Here is a 25,322-nt window from a genome sequence, read left to right as displayed (position 1 = left end):
TGTGTGTATGTTTGTGTGTGTGAGCACCTGACACTACGCCTGGTCATGTACTGGGCGCACCAGTAGCATTTTAAGCAGCCTCACGCTCCAATTCGCCGCAAGCGCTCTCGCTTCGCCGTTGCTGTGCGGGTGTCTGTATATGCCTGTGTGTGTGTATTGAGTGTGTGTGCGTGCAAATGGGCGGGACGTGACTGCCGTCGAATCGGAATCAACATAGCGCGCATACCAAATGAGCCCGACTGTGTGTGCGAGCGAAAGAGCAGCATACGCTGAGCAAAAGAGCGCAACTCTATAAATGTCTGTCGGCGTGTGTGTGTATGTGTGGACGTGCAGACGTAAACTAAAACTGGTTTCGCTTGCTTTCTCGCTTGCGCATGCAGCATTTGCTTTGCATTGCTTGCGTTGTTCTCTCGTTCTCACTCTATTATATACTTAGTGGATACCCAGCTTTGTTGTTGGAGCTGCGTCACGCGCAGCAATTAGTTTACTTCTTTACACATTTGGGAATTTGTTTAGCGGCTCTTTCAGCTGCTTTTGTCTCTCGCTCTCGCGCAATGCTTATGTGTCTGCATGTATATGTGGGAGTTTTGTCTGTCGTTCGCTTTTTATGTGTGTTTGTGTATGTGACTGAAATGCCAATGACAAAATGCCAATGGTGGAACAGTCCAAAGCCAACAAACTGAGCCCCAAAACAGCGGCAGAGACAGCGAACCCGAACCTTTGCCAGGAGCAGCAGCTTGTGGACTTGAGACGAAGAGGGGGAGTGGCACTTGGGTACCTGTATCTCAGGGCTTTTTCTTCTGCCTTCTAACAAATCGTTTTCTACCGCAGCGTAGTAGAAGGGGGCGTTTTAATATTCCGAGCCCGCACAGACAGCGACCGAGCAGACCGACGAGTTTTACTTTTTCGCCTCGCTTTTATTATGCGTTTATAATAATTTTCAAGCAATCCCAGAAATTGTTTAATTTCATCAATGGCCTAAAGGGCGACCGCAAAATTGTGAAAGTCTTTCGGTCGGCAGCCATTTTGTTCTGCAGCTGGCGAAAGCTTCAATTCGCCTCGAACATGTCTGTCACCTTCAAAAGGGAGCATCGCACACACTTAATAAAATGTCGCAGAGTGTTTGCCAAGTGTCCTGAATGTCCTGAATGTCTTAAATATGCTTTCTACGTTAGATTCCTTTGAAAATGCTTCGTTTCACTCGCTTTAATTAGATTTTTGTGTACAACGAAATTACTTTTTAATGCCTGTGCTTAGCAGGAATTCATTTTAAATATATGGTTTATCCGTATTATAAATATGACTGCTTAAAAAAAAGTTAAATCCATATATAATGTATTATTGATTCATATTATATTATGCATCCAAGATTTTTGCTTTTTCTATTCAAAAGAATCTTTTTTAATATAGAAACAATTATGGAAAATGTTATTTTCTTAAAATTCCTATAATATTTCTTCAAAACTAACAGAATTGTAGCGAATAAATAGAACACATGTTGAATTAAGACTGAGGATTGTGTAAAGAACAAATATTTTATATAATATATTGAAATATATTAGATCTTGAGGCTAAAATTTATATAAATATTAATTTCATATTGTATCGTAATTGATACATTAATATGAATATAAATACGAATATTATTCATTTTCTCAATTGGATGTTAATGTAACATAGAATAAATATTACGCATACGTATCGTTAATTGTAAAATCGTGAAGTTCCATAAATTATCATGTATGTATGAAGCGAACATATGCTAAAATATGCGCAGTTATATATATTACTTCCGTTGAATCGCGTCTCATAAGTTCATCACTTTTATGGTAAAATTTACTAAGTAAATTCATCGCAATATCCTGTGCTCATAGTCTATTAATTTATACGTTAGCTTAACGCAATATCCTGCGTACTAAATTCACGATTTTCCCAGCTATTTTCCCAGCGATGTTCGAGTAATGTGGAAAACATGTGAAAAACTAACAATGTGAAAAATGAAGCAACTGTAAGCTGGAGCAGTCGTAAGCTAATGGGAATTTAAAGGTAATTGCAGCACTTTCGCTAAATTGCAGTTGCAAGTTGCAAGTTCCCAGTTGCAAGTTGCAAGTTGAGTTGGGGAGCTTGCTTGGTTATCGATTGACTGCTGTGGAGCTCTAATTGGAGCACCCAATGACTGGCTTCGTTTGTTTGTTTTGTCGCCACATCCTCGAGTCGCGTCTCGAGTCTCTCGCGGTTGGTATAAAGACATTACGTAAGCGCAATGTAACGTAACTGGAACATGTGTAGAAACGTGATCGATTTCTTGTAGAGTTCGTGGACAGTCGAGGGATGCGAGCGAAAGAGATAGCTGCAGAGAGGGAGCAAGTGAGAGCGAGGCAGAAGCAGACAAGTTGGCGTAGCGAATTCTCCCACAATTACGCGTCGCTGGCGGCAATTGTGAATTTTAAAAAGGAAACGTGCCAAGTGGCAACCGCGGGATGTGTATGTGTGTGTGTGGGTGGACTGTATGTGTGTGTAGGTGAAGGCGTAGACAATGAATGAGGAACTAAAATTCAACGCCAGTTGCCAGTTTAAGAGTCGCCAGCGTCGCCATAAAAATCGAACGTGAACGTGAAACGCTGAGCCGTTTCCGGTTTGTTCTTCTTCTTCTTTTTTTTTGGGTAGCACATTTCCACGATGCCACGTTGCCACGTTTCCCCCGTTTTCCACGTGCAGACACCGGCCAGACATTGAAATTGGGTCTGGTGACTGAAGCTGTTGCTGTTGATGGGCGAGCGTAGGTCGGAAATTGATGCGTGTGGATGCCTCGAGGACAATGGCCATGGATGTCGACGTGGACGTGGCGACTGCGACTGCGACGTGGACATGCAATGCGCTGCGTGCGGAGCGCCACACTTCCAACCCCCCTCTAAGCATACCACTTTGGAGTCACAGACAGTCGAGTCCGTCAGTCAGTCAGTCAGGCATTGCCATATAAAGGTGCGTGAGCCGAGTCGAGTCGAGTGCGTGCTGCGGCTGTTGATGGACCTACAACTTACTTCTACTATATTCGACATGAGTTTGAGTTTTCATTTCGGTTTCAGTTTCAGTTTCAGTTGCTGTTTCTGTTTCGGTTTCTGTTTTGGTTTCGGTTTTTCAAAAAAATATATCGCACACACACAACACACAAAATGTGTATTCCAGTCAGGAGTCGACTGCCAATTGTTGCATGAGTTTATGAATGGAATGTTTCGCAGTCGCCGGCACGTATGCAAGTGCCTCTCTCTAATCAGTTGGCCACCCACTTCCCCCCACTTGCTTCTTATGCCTTCTCCTGCCACACACACACAGGAAGAACCGCAAAGAGAGTGAACTGGTCAAGAGACAATACACAACTGAGTGAGGAAGGGAGAGAGGAAAGGAGACAACACTTGCCTGTTATCCATCACGTTTTCTCGGACACACGAGGCGTCCATTTCAAATAGCAAACGCAGCAAAGCAGCAAAATAACGTGATTTGCGAAAAATCAAAACAAATACGAAAAGGCCGCTGAACGCTTTAGGCCAACTTGAAGACGCCCACGATCGATCGATAAACCAAAAGCGATAAGACGTTTGTTCTCAGTGAAGTGTGTGCAAGAATGCAACAGCTGCAGCTCAAGTTTGGGCTTCTATAATGGCCAAGCATATCAGCAAATTAATTGACTAGACACGTGACGAAAGATCGATGTCATGTTTCTTCAATTGCCATTAAATTAACTAATTTATTGTGGTAGAACGATTATATTTGGAAGAAATATTAAAGTTACACTTCTGACTTTAATGATAAATCAGCTCTAAGCTAGCAACTTTAATGAATATGTAGTTTAGAACACTATATTCTCTCCTTGGTTTCATTTGGATATAACTACTATAAATCATGATTTAAGATTTTTTGTGTACAAATGTGCCAAAGTAAATTCAGAAATCGGCATCAAATCTACGAGTATGATGAGCTTATTTTTATGTATACTTATCTCAAGTCACAATATAATATTATTAAGATTTTTAATAAATATGCTATGCACACAAAAATCTTGATATTTGAGTTACAACTTCCAACTTTATTGATGAAACAGATTCAAGCAACTATTTCGATTGATATGTAGCTTAAAACAATATGGCGAGGAAATCAGCATGAAATATATTAACATATGTTTTGTATTCTAAATTTGTATACAAAATATATAAACATTTTAAATATAAATTTCTTGTTTATGGTATCTGAAGCCTTTTTTTTTTAATTGAAAATCATAATCGTCAGCTTGAATAACTTAATAAACAAAGGGCTTCCTCAAATATTTTTAAAATACTTTGAAGAACTTCATTAGAAAATAATTGTTAGTGAAATCTTGAATAATTCGAATGATTATTAAATTAGCTAAATAAAAACTTCAGATCAATAAATTCCACTTCCTTAACATCATTCGTAGCTGTGTTTTTTGTAATCCTATTAAAATGTTTGTAGATTTTATGTAGATTAGATATAGCGAAGGATTTTTCTATTCTTGATAAAAACAATTAAGAAGGTTTGACTACCCATTTTGAATAAATTTTAATAAATTTGTTATTCAATTTAAAATATATCGAATCAATATACCACAAAAATACTACAAATATACCGAAGGGTATTTTAGGTATATTGCTACAGTGTTACTGCATTCAAAATATACCACAGAAAGCAAAAATATACCAAAGGATAGGTATATTTATATTATATATAAAGGATGGGTATATTGGTACAGTACTACTACATTCAAAATATACCATAGAGTGTAAAATATACCAAATTGTCAGCCAAATCAACTTTTGTATATGATATTTACAAAAATATTGAAAAGGATATTACATAAATATTCTCGATAATCGATTGATTCGTTTGCGTCAGGAGGAAGCCATAAAACATTTCTCTGAAATGTTCGTATCCCATCGCAATCTCAATCTCAATTTCAATTCCAATTCCAGTGCCAGTTTCATTTCCAGTTGCAGCTTCGTGTTGAAGCGCCAGTTGAGGAGACAGTTTGCTTAGAGGAAGCAATAAACTAACCGCGATCGCTGATCTGTCACGATCAGTTGCCAGTTGTCTGGTTGCCCACAGGAGAAAGCAATAAAAGTGACACAGGTGATAAAATAACACAACGAGATGATTCGTTTATTTCTCTTTGGTCATCTCTTTCTTCTTATTCGAGTAGCAGAGAAATGGGAGTTATCAGCGTGTAGGATCTGTCAGGGATGTATTATTTGTTTTTTGTTTTGGTTGTTTTTATGGCGCAGTGAAAGGTAGCATAACTGTTCTTGGGCACTGTTACACAATCGAAACACACACAAAACGATTCATAATTCACAACAACAACAAGACCACAGAACCCAAACAAACAATTAAGCAATAAAAGCGAGACAAGGATAGCGATAGACTACGTGAGAGTGAAATGGCAATAATACTGTTGTAATCGGAGACTGTGCAGCTCGGGAGCTGAGGAGCAGTTAGATTTTTATCGCCTTGTGCGTGCTTCTGATGAAACACATTTTCCCCCGTTTGGTCAACAGCTACCACAACAAATTTGATGACTCCAGCAAAAGGGGCGTAATTATTTTTATTCCACATTTATGATTAACTACTACACAGATCTTAGTCTGAAATGAATCAGTTTCACTTGTGTTACAACCAGGAGTTAAAGAGTTTCAAGGAATAGAATTTGTTTTTTCTACTTTTATGACCATTTTTTTGAGAACTGAATGACATTTTAGGGGTTGGGAAATTAAAATGGAATATGTTTTGTGGATTTTAAGAATGATCGAAATAATAAATCAATATTTTTGTAACTGAATATTTGTGGAATGGGTAGTAAAAGTGTTTAAATATATTAAAATAAAATTATTTTTTTTTAAAGAAGAATAAAAATAAGGGTTAAACAAGAAAACAAGCTACAGTTGAGCTTGTTCGACCTTGAGATGTGTGTTATTGTTTTTAAAATATACCAAATAATATACCACAAAAGTACAAAAATATACCAAATCTATATTTGATATATCAATGAAGTGCCTCATTTAAAATATACCATAGAGTACAAAATATACCAGATTGTCAGCCCAAGTAACTAAGACCCAAATGCAGTAGCCGCAATTTGCCATATAGAGTATTTCTCAAATAAATTCTATAATACAGTAAAGCCTTATTATAGTCTCTGACGGACAGACGGATGGACAGACAGATAATCAAATATTACAATTAATATAATAAATAATACAAAAACAATATATTACACGACTATTACATAAAGAATTTTGAAATTAATTTAATAGACATAAAACTAAATAATTCAAAAGTTTAATGAACTCAACTTGTATTTTAACATTCATTGCAAAGAGTATATATATTTATATTCAAATTATATTTATTGAAATGCAGACATATCGTTAAAGCTAATAGAAATTCATTTTATTGGACAGAAAATTAAAAAATAATAAAATACCAAATTGAAAAAGAAAATTTAACGAATAGTATTTGCAGTTTTAAAGACTATTCAAAAAGTATTGAAATTCATATTCGTATAATATTTATTCAAATAAACCATTACCATTATTTCAGATTTCATAACATTATAAATGATTTTATAACAAAATGTTTATTACAACTTAAAAATTCCACCACGATCAGAATAATTGTGCGCACAAATTCTTCAATATAATAGCTAAATTTTTATAATGAAATAATTTATTTTTAGCACATTCCAAAGTAAATTTAATGCCCAAAATGAGCCAATCAACTTTAATTGTTTATTTTGCGTTATTCTAGAAGCTGAGCATAAATTTAGATGTGCCATTTTGGGTCGATTGATTGATTGATCGCTTGATTGAAAGCGATCAGATGCGATCGTTGACTCTCTGTTATTTACTTGGCCGTTATGTGAGCCATAAATTAGCTTTGAAAAGTCAAAACAAACTTCAAGTTTGCGGCACACAAAATACACAAGAGATGAAGGCGGAGGAGGAGGCAGAGGAGGAGTTGTTGTTGTTGTGGTTGCTTCCACTTGTAGTTGCCCCTCCTTGCAAGTGGCGATCTGCTTGTTTGTCGTTCACTTTTCTGGTATTTAGCAAATAATTCGCATGCCAAACCGTAGCCGTTAACTGCGGCGACACAAAGTGCGCAGTTGTGATCGGAATTATTAATTAATATTCTTGCACCTTCCGAAACTGTGCCGTCGTCGTCTCCATCGTCACCTCGACTCCACTTCATTCTACTTCACTCGTAAATCTAGTTCAGAACTCAGTCAGTGCCCATGACGATGAAGAGGCAACGAGGCCAACCTGCACATTGGTCCCAGCTGGATAAGTATTTCGTTCAAAATAATTGATGTGCGTAAGTGAATATCGAACAATAGTTAGCCTACTCTCTTTTAAGTAAAATTAAACTAACTATATTTTTAATAAAATAAATTCGTAAATTGAGATAAAAGAGTTAAGTGTATACATTTAAGTTTTAACAAAAATAAAGTTATTTTTTGGCATTTTTAAAAATAGATGACTAAAGGATTTGTAATAAAGACGGTCAACTTGAAAAGTAGAAAAATATCATGATCATTATGCGTATTCTTGTTTGAACAAAATGTAATTACTCCAAATACATTTTCAATAAAATTCATGCTTCAATTAAATTGAAATATGATAGTTGAATTAAAGCATAAAAATAAATGTAATAGTACAATTTAACATTTAAATTTGCTTAAATACGATAATGAAAATATAAGTATGAGTACATGTTTGCAACTATGCACTTTGGGCCCGCATACAAAAGTTATTAGTAAAGTAAATGAACTCAAATTTTGTGTGTTTATTCTTGGAATATTTATTAACAAATCCTTATACAACATAACATAATTATAACAGAATAAACTGATTGGTCTTATTAGAAAATAAAAAACAAAATAATCTCGCATGTACTCAATTTGAAATTTATATTTGTGTATAAGTAAATAACAACTTATCTTCCGATATAGACGTAAAAAACGAAAATAGGAAATATTTTCTTCTAATAAGGTACATTAAATAATTGAGTATTTTGAGACCAGAAAATTGATTTAATCTTTTTGATATTGACGATGAACTTCAGATATTCGAGTTGAATAAAAAAATTGTAATCTTCAAAAGTAATTGCTAATTTTGGATTAAAAGTGCACTAAACAAATCAATTTAAGATATTGTAATTTATATGATTATATGTTTTACAAGACTTACATTTGATTACGGACAAATAACAAGTACTCAAACAGCTCTCTCTGACACTCAAAGCATTTATGAGCTAATTTTCAACGCTGAAAATTTCGTATTTCAATGTGGCAATTAAGTATAACGGCGATAAAGCTGTTGATAACTCGTCTTAATACTGTTTGTGTTTTATGTTAACATATTCCATTATATAAAATAAATACTATATTTCCTAGAAAAAGCCTTTTATTTACCCACTTAATTAAATTTGTAATTCAATTAAAATTGGTAGTTAGCTTAAGTATTGAATGAATTGATTGAATCAGTGTAATTTAAGTTGGAGAAGAACCAAAGTCAAGTCGAATCGAGTTGAGTTGAGTCGAGTCAACAGCCCCCAGACATGACCGTGACAGCTGTTGGCAAAAAAAGCAAAACTTGAACAAAAATCGAAGGATGAACAACAACAAAAAAGTTGGCGAGAGGAAAAAAAGGTTGCAAGGAAACGGCTGCCTGCCTCCTGCTGCTCTCGCTCTCTTGCCGCATGTGGCATGTCTGCTGCAGAAGCGAGCTGGAAGCGTGTTCGGGAGCAAAGTGCATTCCTCACATAGTTGTTTTTGTTGCTGTTGATGATGGTGGTGGAAAATGGTGCAGTGTTTTTTTTTGTTTTGTTTATTTTGCTAAAGTTTTTGTTGTTGTTTAGTTGCTTTCAGTTTGTCATTTGCGTTGTTCAATTAATTGCAGAAATCAATTTAAGCAATGCAAGTTTGCCTCATTGTGACATTGCTCAGTTGTTGTTGTTGTCATTGCTGTTGTTGATCGATTCATTGGAAATGTGCCTTTGGGTTTTGAGTCTGGCTTTCGCTGGGTGCGTTCTCCTCCACATTCGTTCCCCCTGTTTTGTGCTAATTGCCAACAAGCTAAAGAAGCGAAGAGAGTTGCGAGTTAAGGCTAGAAACATGTCTTAGGATTCGTTTGATGCCTTTGCAACATCTTCCGGCAAGTAGCTCCAAGCATGGCAAAAAGAGTGTGACAACGCGCGACAGCCTCGAGATAAATCCAATTAGTCTGATATTTGTACTTTTTATGTGAGAATTCCCATTAAAAATGTAAAATGTCATAACAACGAGAACAAGACAACAGACAAACAGCAGCAGCAGCAGCAGCAACTGACAGCGACAGCGACAACAACAGCAACAACAGCAACAGAGCTAGCTATTCGGACTAGCGTTGAGCTTAGCCGAAGCGTATAATACGCTTAAATAACCGAATAACAGGTGTAAGCTTTGTGAACCCGTCGAACGATTTGGCTGAAATTTGGTATGCTGATTAAACAGTAGCTTAAATATGTGTATGCAAAATTTAAATGAGTTAGCTGCAGTCTTAACGAAGATATGACATTTTAAATTGAAAATTGGTGAAGCAGAAAAAAATTGACTGCTTTAAAATATTCGTATTTAACAATTTTATTGTTGTTATTGATTATTTACTTTATTTTTCTTTTTTTATTTATTGTTTTAGTTTATTTTAATTGCTCTCATAAATGTATCTTCACTAAATTTGTAATCTAAAGTTATCTTTATGGAATTTCAATTGTAAAATTTCAATATTGACAAAAAAATTATTTTATATATGAGAAGAAGAAAAATTGATTAGATATTGGTAACAAATTCGAAATACTAGTAATTATTAAAAGTATTTCATTATTATTATTGTAATCTAAATAATTTCTATTTGGCTTATTAAATGTATTTCGTTTATAGATTACAATATTAAATATTTACAATCGGTTTTAGTAACAAATTTGAAATATTTATAAATATTAAAAGAATTTAAAAAATAGATTACAATATTTTGTATTTGTTACAATTAAATATTGAATAAATCTGCTTCGTTTTCTTGAAAAATATTTAAGATTTATTTTTAATACTATAGAATCTTAAATATTTTTAAAGAAAACGAAGGAGATTTATTCAAGATTGAATTGTAGAATTTGTAAAAACTTTAAAGAAAAAATCTAAACTTTTCTGGTAATCTTTTTCGACTTTTTATACAAATTCAGTAACAGCTGCAGACTCAAAAGTTGTCGCTGTTTAATCCAACAGCGATTGCAAAGTGAACAGCAAAGTTTCAACACTTGCAGTTAGATCATCACATTAACGTTGACAGCAACGGTTTTCCACTAAGCTGCGGCTACAACAACACATCTCAGTCTCAGTCTCAAGTCCGAGTCGCAGTCGCAGTCGAAGTCGGAGTCTGAGTTTCAGTCAGAGACTGAGTTTGAGTATCTCATAGATGCGACATGCGCCTTTGACGTCTGGCGGCGATGTTGGCGACGTCGACGACGACGTCTTTGGTTTGGCATTCAATAATTTTATGCTAACAAATGCGTCGCCAAGTGGCGCTGCTTGAGAAGCTGCCACAGAGAGAGAAAGCCCGAAGGGAGGGGAAAGGGGGCAGAGAATCGTTTACGGTAACATTAACACTTACCGCGCATTCACCGAGGATTGTGCAGCACCGATCTCCTCCATGGACTTTCTGCGAAGAGAAACACAAGAAGAAGAAGAAGAGATACAGCTACAGATACAAAGATACAGAGAGATATACACAGAGATACATTTCGCTTGCGAGCCTGTTGAATATTCGATTAAGCGAGCGCGTCGAGGAAAAAGTTGACATTTTCTAAATAAATTAAATTAGCCGATAAATGTGTCGGCTATCGGCGTTCGCAGCCGTGGCAGAAAACTCACCTGTCGCCCCAGCAAAGCGCATCCTCGCGATACCTGCAAATAAGAACCAAACAGAAATTTAAGCGATTAGTTTCTCTCTCTTTTTCACACACTCTCTCTCTCTCTGTTTTGAGAAGGTCAACAGGAAGTTGTGATCGTCTAATAAACAACAATCTGTGGCAAATTGCACTTCAAAGTTGCCACAGAACTGCGCATTATCGACCAAAAGCTTTAATAATCAAGTGCATCATGAGTATATAAAATTTATTGATTTTTACCGCTGTCTTTCCTCTCTCCTCCCCACAGCGCCAGACAATTTTCGTCATAGCCGTCGAACAGCCCGTAAATCATTGCCCAAAAAAAAAAACAGACTTTCGATCCTTTTAAGTTGTCCCGTTTTTGGAGTCGCGAAGCCGCGAATTCTCTGACCCTAAATCGATCGCCCTCTGATCGATACAGTGATTGAGCATCGGAGGAGGAGCTTGACAAAGGGGGGGGAAACCTTTTGCTTCAACGCTCCATGCCAATTATCAAAATTGTAATAATATTCATAAGTTTCGTCTGCTTTTCGCTTTTGTTTTGCTTTTTCCCTTTTTGTTGGTTGCAGTTTATCAATCCTAGGTCAAGTCCGTTTAGCTTTAAACAATTATTGCCAACTGCTTTTTTGGCTAAGATTCTTCTGCTGTTATTTTTTTTTTAGGTTCAAAAGCGGAAGCACTTGCCCAACAAAGAAGCTGTTTCATTCATCGCCATCAATTAAGTATTAACAAAATATTCAAGTTTCTGGAGAACTGTTGCAAAGGTTTAATAAGTAGCTTTAGTGATTTACGATCTTAGAACAGTTACTTTAAATTGTTTCGGAAATGAAAATGAGAATATATTGTTATACTAAATAAAACTCGAAAAGTCATCAAATACTATGTTATTGTATAGATATCAATAATAGTTTTGCTTATTGGGGCTTTTAGTAAATACTTATTAACAATCTATACAGTTTAGTTCTGTGATGCGTCTGTCTTTAGTTTCATTTATAAAGCAAATAAGAAATAATTCGCTTGTACTTTTTAGTTTGTATTAAAATTCCTCGCTCACTTTCTCAAATGAATTTTTCCAACTTTAATGTTAGAAATTGCATAGTAAAAGCCACAATTATAAGCTTTCAATATATAAATATGGGTTAATTATATATCGGTACTGATCGTTAGTGTTGTGATCTGACTGTTAGTAACAGCTATAAAGAAAACGTAAAGAACCTTAGTTTTTAATTATTTATTATTATTACTTAAGTGAATTATAACTGTTTCACTATTTAATATGTACTTTAACACAGATTTTGTTTCCAAAAATTAAATGTGTAAATTAAATTATATAAATGATTTTTAAAAGAAGAATCTTGATCTTTGATTTTAATTTGCAAGAATACATTTTTCCTGAATTTAAGAAATGCCTTTTAAGTAAGTTTTATTATTGGCATGATTGCTTTTATAATTTAAAATTACAATTTTAATATTTTTAATTCTATAAATCAAAAAGTGTTTTGATACATATATGAAAATGAAAAGATATGTTATTACTGTATATCATAATTGGAATGATGTCTAGCATTAAGTTAGTATAGAAAGATTTTAATAATAATTTTTGCTGAAATACTTTATTTCCCTATCATTCTATGTTACTATATTCTTTAATGTCAATATATAATACTATGTTACTATATTCTTTACTTTGGTTTCTAAGTTTCTTAGCATTACATCACAGTGTATTCTTCTTCATTCTCACATCGTTTAGGTTTTCAAACTGAGTGATATTCCCATAGTTTATTCAATTTCATATCATTCACTTAATTTGATGTTTAGTTCAAGTTCTCGTTTCTACAATTGATCTGCGATAATTATAGCTGCCTTTGGTTTTCAATTTCCTCATAAGTTAATTAAATTTGAAAGCAGCAACAGACTCTTCAGTTCCTTCGCTTGAGTTTACAATGTTTTGGACCTTGTCGAAACAGAGTGAACAGCTTCTGTCCTTGCAGTCCTTGTAAGCTGTAAGTGGCAGTTGAGTTTGGCTTTGGCCAAGACACGTGTTCTCCCTCAACAACAGATCGATCTCTCGAATGTTTAGAGCTGCAATTGCATCTCCAGAGGCAGCTATTTTTAAGAGTTGGCCTAAACGGCTTACTTGTAATGGGCAAAAGGAGGAGGGAAGAGGAGGCAGGACAGCAGTCAACAATGAGATGTCATTGTCGCTGTGCACAAAATAAAAAAAAAAAACCAAAACAAAGATGAGAGAGACCACTGAAAACGCTGATAATAACAGATAATTGTGTAGAACATGGCCCAACTATTTTGCCACAACTATGTGGAGTTTGTTGGGGCTGGAGACTGAATGCGATCTTGGAAACGAGCCACAAATCAAAGCCTCATCAGCGTTATAAAGTTCAAGTGATCGATTCGCGATACCGCGTCGATCGCTTGGCTTTTTGTCTGTATTTCTTCAGGTTCTACATCGCTCTCGCTCTCTCTCTGTCTCTCAGCCATTCTCTCTCACTCTCTGTTGAACGTTGTCGTCGTCACTTTGATTGCGTTTCGTGCCCAATTAGTCTCAGAGCACTTGAGTGCGTAAAAACTTGTACCGCACCATAAATAAATTGGCATGAGGAAAACAGGAGCCAGAGTCACAGAGACAACAGTCACAGAGACAAAGTCCAGCGACAGGAGAGACTTCCGAGAGACAAAGAGAGAAGAGAGAGAGAGCAGGAGAGAACAACGTCATCGTCATCGACAGCTTTGCGACGTCGTTGAGACGTTGTCGCCAAGCCACAAGACGCCGGGCATTGTCAATATATGGCGCACAGTCTGCTTGCCACATGCCCCTTGCTGCCTTGCCACCTTGCCTCTGCAGAGGGCTAGAGGGCTCTTCGGTAGTCAGCAGTCGGCAGTTAAAATTACATAAGGGGGCTACCAACTGACTATTAAGAGGTTGTCCCAGAGTCGCTGCACAAACACGGCGCACAGCCAAAGTGGCCATAATTATGGAACATATTTCATAATAATAAGGTGTGTAATCTCCACATTTAACTAGGCTACGAAATGTGCAACCAATTAACTAACCATCCATATGCAGTTGCCTCTCCTCCTCTGATTACTGAAATTGTTGTGGATACTTTAGAGCAGTTATGCGAGAAGTTATCATCGAGATGGAGAACATTTCATGTGCCGAGTAATCAAGAGGCAGCCAAATGAACTACAGTCAACCACATTCATAAAGTCAAGTTATGGGGTATTATAATTCAGTTATAATTTGAAAAATATGCGAAGAAGTCTTTTACTTTCTATATCTTCATTATATTAATAATCGTTCAAAGAGTAAAATTACGAGTGAGGATATAATTTGTAAAATATGTGAAGAAGTGGCTTATTTTCTATATATATTCGTATTATTAATACTCATTTATAAAAGAAGATATAATTTCAAATTTGTAATGCGAGAGGATTATTTTCTATATCTTCATCGTTCAAAGAGTAAAATTACGAGTGAGGATATAATTTGTAAAATATGCGAAGAGGATTATTATTTATTATATCTGCATAAAATGGCTACTCATTCATTGTGCAAAATTATGAGTAATATAGAATATATATTGTAGTATATACATATATGAAGTACTGATTTATTGTAAAGCTTCTTAATATTTTATGCTATGAGGTATTATAATGTTGATTCGATTTTGAAAGAAAAGTTAAATACTATCTAATTGTCTTTTTAGAAAAAAATCCGGAATTTATTTTGTGCATAAGTATAAGTTTCCGTTTTTATCGAAAATATAAGATTTTCCTTTGCATATCTTTTTCATTTCATCACTGAAAAAGCTAATTGTATTATTACATTTATCTTAAGACTGAAAAAATTTATTCATAGAAAAGTAGTCCCTTCATTTTTCATTTTAACTTTAATATTATATTGAATATTAACTTGTTTTTTGTTAGTGTCTTGAAACCACAATAACCTGGGATTTACTTTGCACATAAGTCTTAATTAAAACAAGAAAGAACGCTGCAGAGTGTGCTCGGCTGTGACATACCCTCTACACATTTTCAATAAAACTATATTCTACAAATAAATATAATACATTCTAGAGTAAAAAACTAAAATATACTGAAGGCTATATTACAAGTTTTGCCTTGGAATATTTTGTTGAAAGTCATTCTGGAAGTCATTCAAATAAAGTGCAGAAAATGACTATAAATTATGGGATAGTACGAGTATCTAATAAAAAATCCACAAATCAAAAGTGAAGAGTTATTTTTTTTAAATTGCCTAGAGGGAATGAATCTATTGTTATGTTGTATTTATGTATCTTTTGTTTTTTTTTTAGTAATATTGAAGTATTGTGTTGATATGTGTATGATATGTGCTTTTTTCGCAACTAGAAAAATTCTTCTGTTCAATATTTATTTAAAAATAATTTGAGACTATGCAAGTTGTACACCTATGCTTATTTATTTTTTTGTGTTTAATAACTTCAATGTAAAAGTGATAATTAAATTTCAATGTTCTGTTAACTAGCTCCACTGTGTGTACTTGTTGTATCAACAAAAACAGGGAGCTCAACAGCCCTTCTCTACTTTTTGAATGATGCTGTCAAAGTACCCAAAGCGATTTGCGGTCAGACGTTGATCGCACGCGCTGTCCCTTTGTTGACAGCCAAGATCTCCTCTCCTCTTCTCTCTCTCTCTCCCCTCTCTCTCCCTCTCGCCATCTTCCCTTGGGGGAAGCGAGAGAGGGAAACCAATTGGCTGATCTATCATTATTGATTGTGCCCAAAAGAGATGCAGTGTGTGTCGCAGATCCACTTTGTGGCTGCCACAGATCCACTTGCGGTTGCCGTAAACAATTATTTATATTAAAGCGAAAGACGCTGCGCACTCAGGGAATAGCTCTTCGATACACGTAGAGAACCTAGATGAAGTTAAGGGAACTGTGGAGAGAGGGAAGAAGGGGGAATTGGCAACTTGTGGCACTCGAGTTCAAGTGCAATTCCAGCTGCAATCAATTGCGGCAAAGTCTCATGCTCTCATGCTTTATATATTGGGGCGTTTATTTCTGCTTAATTTTATTTTAACAATTTCGATTTTTTTTGTTTCTGTTTTCAGCTTCCTCTTTGCCGTAATTTTTGTTGTGTTGTGTTGTTGTTTTTTTTTTTTTTTCGTTTTTGGTTCTTGGCCTTAATATCAAATTTTCGCTCTAAATTCCGCTGATCAATGATTGCCTTTTGCCTTCCTGCATCGACACTCCTCGCGATCCTCTTTCGCCTTCCCCCCTTTCAACTCGGAGTGTCTTTCTCCCCTCCCTCTCTTTGGAAACATTCGAGTCTGTCTGTCGTTTTGGCTTTTGAAGTTGAAGTCCGAGTCGTTGACTGACTGACGAACTGCTGCTGCTGATGCTCTGATCGACTGATCGACTCTGACGATCATCGACCGATCGCCGCCTGTCTTCTTACCGACCTTGTGTTATTGCTCTTTGGTTTTTGTTGCTGTTGTTGCTGTTTTTTTTTGTCTGTGGCTTGTCGGCAGGGATTCCAACAATTTCGAAACTTCTCATACATATTTATAAGTTGGCAAAGTTTTGCGAAAAGCGTAAAGCTCTGCCCACAACTCTGCGGTTATACCCTGCTGCTGAGGTTGCATGGGGTTGCTTGAAGTATTCGTCAGCCGAACATTGAATACTTTAATACTTATACTCAACATTTAAAGAAATATTGATCTATCATTTTGGGTATGGGAAAACATTTTACGATCTTTCAAAGTTTCTTTTCATGAGATTTTCTTTAATACGGCTTCATATCTATGCAATTTTTTTACTATTAAACATTAGTAGATATTTCCAAATGTTTATTTCATAAACTCAGAGAATAAATTAGTTTTCTTTTAAGTAATAATTTATAATACAATTTAACAAATTATATTAATTCGTTTAAAAAAATTGTTGTAAATTTGCCCATATTATATACATACATGTACATACATAAATATATCCTAATTATCATAATAAATGTGACGGTCTTTAGTTTCCAATATCCTTCCCTTTGTTGTATGATCACACTTGATTTTAACTGTCTCTTTGTCATTATGCGCAGCGCGTAACGAAAATATAACTTTTTTATAAATATTTAAAACTAAATCGTTATTTTATTTGGAAACGAATGTTCAACGATATGCTATCGATTATCTATGAAATTAATCAGTTAGTTATCAATTCTCCATATTTGGTCAATTTTTAAGAGACTTAAATTTTACTAACTATAATTTAGAGCATATTTTTAATACTAAAAAAAGAATGATGAAAAATTGGAATTTACAAAATAATTTTATTTACAAATTCAAGTTTCAAATATTAATTAAATAATATACTTGCATATTCCTTTCAAATCTTATAACAATAAAGTAAATAGAGCCCATAAGATAGGTGGCCAACTATTTTATGGTAAACATATATATTCTAATATTTATTCTAATACTTTCAAATCCATATATTTGAATAAATATATGGCATAATCAGATGTTTAAGTCTTACAGTATATAAACTATTAAAAATAATATGCATCTTCTCTTCTTCAAAATAAGATAAGTACTTAACAAAATATAATAGAAAATCTTATGACTAAATAATAAAAAGATACAGTGCATCCTTTCATCCACATTGTATCCTATTACTTCATAGATGGTCGTTAAAGACTAATCTTAAAATGTATATCTGTATATAGAGTATTCATAAATCGAATGAGCTTTAGCTAGTTTATATTCGTCTTCATTTTTGGGTTGTTTCAATACTTATCTCAATTATTTGATCGCGAACTTCCCTTTTTGTCGGTAGAATAAGAGAGAGAAGAGATAAGGAAAATTGTATTTTTCGAGTGTGTTCAATGTGCGTTGAATGCGATTTATGAATCAGCGCTAATCACAGTGAACTTACGAGTATAGTAAGTATTAAAGTATAGGCAATGCAATTGAATATGTTTGGTATTCCAAACAGGGATTTGTACTTTTGCACTTTGGGTGTGTGTTGCTGTTGTCGTTGCGGTTGCCATTGCGGTGGCAACAGTTGCCAGTTGCAGTTAGAAAAAAGTGCAACCGGAGGCCAGGTGGTGGTCAGGTGGCGGTCGCAACTTTGTAGACCAAAAAGGGGGGGGGCGGGCAGCAGAAAGAAGGAGTTGCTCAGAGCCAAGGGCCAGCCCTGGCACTGAGACTTGGGAAGTCATGTGTGTGCCGTTTAATCATTGTTATTGTAACACGGCATGAATTTCAATTAATTTTACGCGCTACCAGAAGACAGTAAAGGCAGCAAACAAGAGGAGGAGAAGTTGCCTGGTGACGTTGCCATCGTCGCCGTCGTCGCTTGGCGTTGATGAAATTGTTGGCTCACTTTGAATTTGCCGGCAGCAAGGACATCATCCAGCCAGCTTGTCTACATGTAAGTGAACAGACTGAGAGTGAGACTGAGTCTGAGTGTGTGTGTGTGTGTGTGTGTAATAGCTTCATGCCTGGCGGCTGTGTGAACATCAAGCTCATCAAGCTGCAAACCCGCCACGGCAGCCGCGGTAAATGCAACACAAACAACAGCAACATCAGCAACAGCAACAACAACAAAGCTGTAATTTACTCTACTTGATGGCAACCTGCAAGTCAAGACAGCCTCTGGCGGAGTGGGTGGAGTGTCTTGCCTTTGCTTTCGGCATTGGCTTTAGCATCAGTCTGCTCTCCTCTTCTCTGTCTCTCTCTCACTCACTCTCTCTCTCTCTCTCACTCTTCCATCTTTCCTCTACTCTTGTCTTGGCCAAGATCTTTCGGCAAACTCAATTTGCAGTGCCGGACTTTTGTCCTGGCTCAAGTGTTGCGCTTCATTTACATAATTTAATTGAATGTGACGTAGGCTGGACCCCAAGCTAAGAGACTTTTACTGAGACTTCGACTCGACTTCGACATCGACTCAGATCGAGTCTCTCTTCAGCACTTGCAGCCGAAACAAGTGTAGCTGGTAATGCATTTGGGGAGGGACTCTTGTAACACCTTTAATTTTATGAGCAAATCTTCAAAGTGAGCAAAGGGCAAATGGAAAAGGGCTGCACCGTTAGCTGGCGAAAGTTTTTCAGAAAATTATTTATATATTTTTGAAATTTATCATTTTATTACTATTATATTTAAGATTTTTACAACAGCAAATTCGCAGAGGCCATCGATCGTGATATAAACTTAAGCAATCGATATTGAAAAGCAATTATTTAAATTGCACTCTTAAGAAACAAAAAAATGTAAATTTTCTTTAAGATAAATCACTTTTGTTGGAGTTAAGCAATCGATATTGAAATCAATTGACTAAATTTGATTTTTGAGAAACAACAAAAATTAATAGTTTCCATAAGATGAATAATTTTTGTTGGAGTTCAGTAAAAACTCAAAGGCGAGCTTAATGTACTTTTCAATATGTTTTTTAAGGAATTTTAAAATTTTCAAGTTTTGTGCAGATAGTAAATTACAAAAATGTACTTTACTAAGTGAGTATTTAAAGGTATGAACATATTAATTAATATTTTTATTTGATATGTTTTATAATAATCCGACGAAGGCCTTTAAGTTAGTTTACTTTCAATTGCTGGCAGTTATTATACTATTTGTTATGGTTTGTTATTGTATAGTTAATATGGCAAATACAAATATTCTGAAATTTTTATTTGGTCATCACATTTAAATAAAATAATTTATTCATACTTAATATTGCTTATGTGTGCGTTTGTTCGCTAACTATTATTTATCGATCGATCTAACTATTGCGTTTTAGTTTTATTCAAGTCATAAATAAATTCGAAAAATTCGAATCAATTTTTTGTTGATAAATATATGACAAACCAGAAGCACATCATTCTATGATATATCAGAACATTAATTATTATATGATATGCTAATGTTGGGTCAAATATTTTAAACTTTGAATACTTTTAAACCTATAATTTATTATGAAGGTAACAAAAAACTATTTGCAGCAAGTAAATCTATTTAATTTTAATAAATTAAGTGGTAAATATGATAAATTTTAGATTTTTTGTATGAAATTTATGTTACTTGAATAAATCATTTTTATTTAGTTTCAATAAAAATTAATTTTCAATATAAAATAGGTCATTAATTAGAGTAACCGTATGTTAAAATGTGAAAATTTTAATATATTTCTGCTAATAAAGATAAACGAGTGCTTTCAAAAAAGTATACCTCTATCTCTTATAGTCTCTGAGATCTAGGTGTTCATTCGGACGGACAGACGAATAGACGGACAGACCGACATGGCTTAGTTGTCTCGGCTGTAGACGCTGATCAAGAATATTGGAGATGCCTTCTTTTGCTAGGTATAATACCTTTCTACTCTATGGGTAGCGGTTATAAAAAGACAAATAAAATGATTAGTCTTTAACAATTACAATTCAAGAAGTCTGTATAAAGTCTGAATATGAATTATTATCTCAAGCATTTATTTACAATTTTGGGCTAACTAGATTTAGGCAAGTTTTTGCTTAAATTTATTTGGTATGTTCACCGCAGCATCCCCATAGACTGATATAGCAATTAGTTAGACAAAAAGTACTGCAATTTTTAGCACTTCAATCTAGCTACATAAAAGTAGTCAACAACTAAATGCGAATACGAATACGAAATCGAATATTCGTTGCTCAGTTGTGAATAGGCCGCAACACTCGAATCGATTGTGAACGCTTCCCATGAGGTCAATTCCCACTCACACTCGCACACTTACACATTCACACACATTCATTCCCAGCATATGTGGAAGCCAGCTCTTCCCCTCTTCCCCTTCAATGCTCTCTCCCTCCCCTCTCTTGCTTGCTCCTTTGAAAAGCTCATTTCGCTGAGCTTCCAACATAATCGCAATCATAATCTTCAGCATTTTATTTCATTTTCTCGCGTTGTTGTTGTTGTTGTTGCTTTTCGGTCGCTGTTCGGTTTCATTTTGCTCTTTATGCTTTGCTGCAATTTCTTAATGGCCGACTTGCACTGTCTCTCCCCCCCCCTGTCCCTTCTCTCCCCACAAACAATGCAACTCCACCAATCACGTTCGAAATATAAATTGTGGAAATGATGGTTTTTCTGCTGCAGTTTCTGCAGTCTTCCCTCTCGCTTCCCTCTTCCCTCTCTCTCCCCTCTCTCTTAGCTTCCCCTGGGTCCAACTGCTGATGGTTAAGTCGACCTCGAAACCGCAAAATATGCTGCTGACCATCTTTTTGGGGGCAACGCCGTGGAAAATTGCGTGGCGCTGTCGCTTTTTGGTTTTTCTGTTGTTGCTCTACGGCGATCGCTTTACGGAATGAAAATGCCGTTCGTGCTGCTGCCACAAGGGGCAGAGCCGCAGTCGCGGCGTTGCAACTCTTAATGAAAAACAAACGTCGCAGCAATTTTCCAGTTAGAACACAAAAAGCCAGCATCCAGAATCTTTTTCGCTGAGTGTAATTTTAAAATACGCGAGGCTTTAACGAATTGTGCAAAGAGAGAAAAGTTAAAGGAGACGAACTGAAGCTGAAGAAGAAGAAGAACTGTATGAAAATAATGGGAAAAAAAGAGTAAAATGAAATTGAGGCAGCCACAAACGGAGGGGCACAAACAATCACAGTTTAGATTTCTGTATTCAGAGTCGACTCAAGTCTCTCAAGTCGAGTCGAGTCTTTCTCGTTGTTGTTGTTGTTGCTTTTAATATTACTTTGGCGCTTTTCGTATGTCTTCGCCAATATTCGCCAAGGTAATAACTCAGGTGATTATAGTAATTATGCGTTCTGACGCGATCCAGCCACGGATAACGCTATTTCGATATAATTGAAAAATGCTGATAGACGCTGATTGTGTCGACTGGAGTCAAGAGTCGACTTCAGAGTTGAGACTCAAGAGTTGAGTTGAGAGGCGACTTCAGAGTCGACTTCGAGTCGAGCGGCGGCAGATTGACTAACTGTCCAGTCCAGTCCGGATTCGGTTCGTTTCGGTTTTGGTAGCTCTCCGTCTCCGTCTTCGGTGTTCAAGCTGGCCCTGAGTTAATGGACGCGCCACCAATCACAGTTCATGAATTACATCGCCATCGCCATATTGTTATGGGAATGTCTTCTGCACAGAGCTTCAACTCTCGACTTTGACTTTGACTTCGACTCTCGACTGCGGCAAAATGTTCTTTGATGCCGATTTCATTTTTCGATATTGAAAATAACCATGCATTAAGCCGAGCTTCAACCTAACTGAATCATGCTCACAGAGAAACACCCAACGAGACAACCAGAGTGAGAGAGAGAGGGAGTGAGAGAGAGAACTGCGAGAGAAGAGTTCAAGTTATCATCTCGTGACAATCTGTGTGCTTCAAGTACATCGTTGAAAGTGTTATTGTCACGTAAATTCAATTAGTTTAATTACAAGTTTCATCGATGTTGGCACCTCTGTAACGGTCTCGCTTCCTCTTCCCCTCTCTCTTCCCTCCTTTTCTCACTCTGCCTTTCACCTCCTTATTTTTTTTGGGGGCAATTTGCAATTCAATCGCAGTTTCTGAACTCATTTTTAAGTTTATCGCCATCCTACAAAATTGGTCTTGGGTGGCTTTCCTCTTTTAGTTGAGAAAAGTGCTTGGCTGATTATGATTATGTGGGTGAGGTAACTTGATGGTCACGATGGCCAGCCAGTTAAGCTAAATGTTTAATAAACTCTCTCTCTCTCTCTCTCTCTGGCCAAACTCGACAGCCCATTAAATTGAACTGTAAATTGAGAAATTGCCTCAGCTCAACATATTCCAATCAACAAGAGGTTACGGGTTACGCTCAGCGAAGATCGGAAAATAATTAAAATTAAATCGATATAAATTATGCTTAAAGATTGCCAAAGATTGCACTTTGTGTTGTCTAATTAATGTGAAGAAAATCATAGAAAATAGAATGAATTCAATATAATATTTGAAGCTACCGCGAAATATGAATCTAAAGACTCCCATTCTCTTTTAACTTGCACCTAAAAGAATTTTTGTATACTACGAACGATATATTTACACTCAGTTATATTTAAATAAAAATAATTTATTTTAAAAATACCATATTTAATCTTTACAGAATAAAGTATATAGAATAGTAATGATGTTATTAAAATATTTCAAACAAAAAGATTTCTTTTTCATCTAATATGCTTTGTATACTACCATGAAATCCCATATATAGTTAATTTTTTCAATAAAAATATATATTTGCAAATATAAAATATTATCTCTAGCGTTTATACTGTATATATAAAGAGGGTTTTCAGTCCATAGATTCTATTTAGAAATATATAATGTCATCAAATATGTTAGGTATTAAGCTGGAAAAATATTTAAAATAAATAATATAGTAGAAATCAATATACAGAAATTATGTATTTTCAGATATTAAATATATCTCTTTTCCAGAAAAGAAAAGTGCTAAAATCTATAATCACAATGCTATGTATGATGCTCAAATTGAACGCAGAAAACGAAGTTTTAAATTAAGATCAATTTTCCACAATAATTTTAGATTAATACTTTTTTTTTTTAAATACTGGACACTATAGGATATTATGACTTTTTAGATTTCGATTGGAGGAATCAAATAGGCTTGTTTTGCTATTAGCAATATTTATTTATTGCAAATTATATATTTTTATATTTTATAATCCACAAAAATATAATCTATATAATAAATATATAATATATTTTATTGTCTACTAAAATGTTAGTATTTAAATATTACATAAGATTTGTAATTCTTATACTTTGAAGCGCTGAGTTCACTTAATTTAAGTTTCCCCAATGTATTTCTCAAATTAGCATAAACAGTATATTGCTGTGATATTAGTATTTTAACATGAGACAGTTTTGATAGATAGGACTTAGAGACTTTGGATGTGAATATAGCTTAGATTATACTGTCAAAATAAACTTCTAAAATAAATTACAAATTTCAGGCATATGACAGTTTCGTATAGACAAAGCCTAATCATTATGCATCTCTTTCCTTTATAAATCCTATCAGGGTTATGACTTGACACTTCCCCAACTCAGTTGGTATATTATATTCAATGATTATATTATATTGTGCACATAGTTTGCCAAATTTATTTACTAGCAATTAAAGCCCAATCAATATGCAATTTGCACTTATTTTGGGTTCGTTCTTTCTCATTCTCTTGATATAATGCTCACACACATAGAGTTGAACTGGAAGCCGTTAGTTTTGGTATATAAAGATTTAAGTGGTATAATTTCCTATGTGCAATGCAGAGTGTAGGCAGCTCAGGGGAAGGAGGGAAGAGGGACAAGTTGATTCAGTGCCATTGGCAGGACAATTTGAATACGGCAACGCCCCCAAAACAAAAGGCGACAAACTCAGAGAGATGGAGAGTGCACCTGTGTATGTGTATATGTGTGTGTGTATTGATAGAGTATCCTTGTGTGGTGGCTAGCTAGAGGTATTTACCTATAGTAGGGGAATCCCTGGGGCACATGCAAATCCATTGGCATGCCGCCGCTCGCCGCCGCCGCCGCCAAATGATGATGATGATGCGAATGCGGATGCGAATGTGCATGCGAATGCGAATGTGGATGTGGATGCGAGTGCGGATGATGATGCGGATGGCCGGGATGCATGGCATGTGTATGATGTGCGGCAGCTGCCACATTCTGGACATGCGCCGCAGCCGCTGCCGCTGCAAAGCCCGCATCCGAAGCCATCGAATGATGCCCGAGGACCGCTGCCCAGGGGGAGGCAACGAAACCGCTGCCATGATGCTCCATGATGCTGATGCGCGCTTGATATCGATATCGTTTATCGGTTTATCGTTTCACACTGCACACAAGAATTGCAATAAATATACGATACGATATGCAATATATATACTTTATAGTGAAAGAGATATCTTATGTATTATTGTGGGCTATATAGCCAGCTGTGATTTGATTCAACTCGCGCCAAGATGGCGGCCATTATTTACCGTTAACGCGCATGGCCGCGACAAAAGGACGAGGACAACGACGACGACGATGAACCGACGGCGAATTCGCACAGCGAGAAATGAAATACACATGCAGTATATATATGTACACATATAAAGTAGGTTCCAGGACGAAAGTCGGAACTCGGCACTCGACACTCGACACGAATTTGCGATTCGACTCTCGACTCGTTTCGACTCTCGGTTTCGGCTTTGGGCTTTTTCGCACGTTGTTGGTCCGCGTTCACCTCTGCACGGCACGAAAATTGGCGATAAACTATCGCCTCGCATCAGGAAACATGGTCGCTTGGTCGCTTGGACGGTTTGGTCGTTTTGGTCTGCGG

The 25,322-nt window shown here is 35.8% G+C and overlaps 1 protein-coding gene across 3 annotated transcripts in view; it reads right to left on the bottom strand.

Moving 5' to 3' along the window:
* LOC132791175 (protein trachealess) overlaps window positions 1-24,941 on the bottom strand; it is a 41,463-nt gene extending 16,522 nt beyond the window's left edge. Inside the window, exons 1-3 of one of the 3 annotated variants that reach the window (XM_060800007.1) lie at window positions 24,465-24,941; window positions 10,973-11,005; window positions 10,713-10,760 (exon numbers count right to left, since the gene is read on the bottom strand). In XM_060800007.1, coding sequence (XP_060655990.1) covers window positions 10,713-10,760; window positions 10,973-11,005; window positions 24,465-24,781 — 398 coding nt within the window. In that variant the 5' untranslated portion in view covers window positions 24,782-24,941. The remainder of the gene's footprint in view (window positions 1-10,712; window positions 10,761-10,972; window positions 11,006-24,464) is intronic. The other 2 variants (XM_060800003.1, XM_060800002.1) reach the window with 2 other exon arrangements.
* Window positions 24,942-25,322: the final 381 nt, after the last annotated feature.

Source organism: Drosophila nasuta, chromosome 3 (genome assembly GCF_023558535.2).
Source record: "Drosophila nasuta strain 15112-1781.00 chromosome 3, ASM2355853v1, whole genome shotgun sequence".
Lineage (NCBI taxonomy): Eukaryota > Metazoa > Arthropoda > Insecta > Diptera > Drosophilidae > Drosophila > Drosophila nasuta.
The sequence above is the reverse complement of the archived record's forward strand: the minus strand, read 5'-3'. Positions and strand labels throughout refer to the sequence as shown.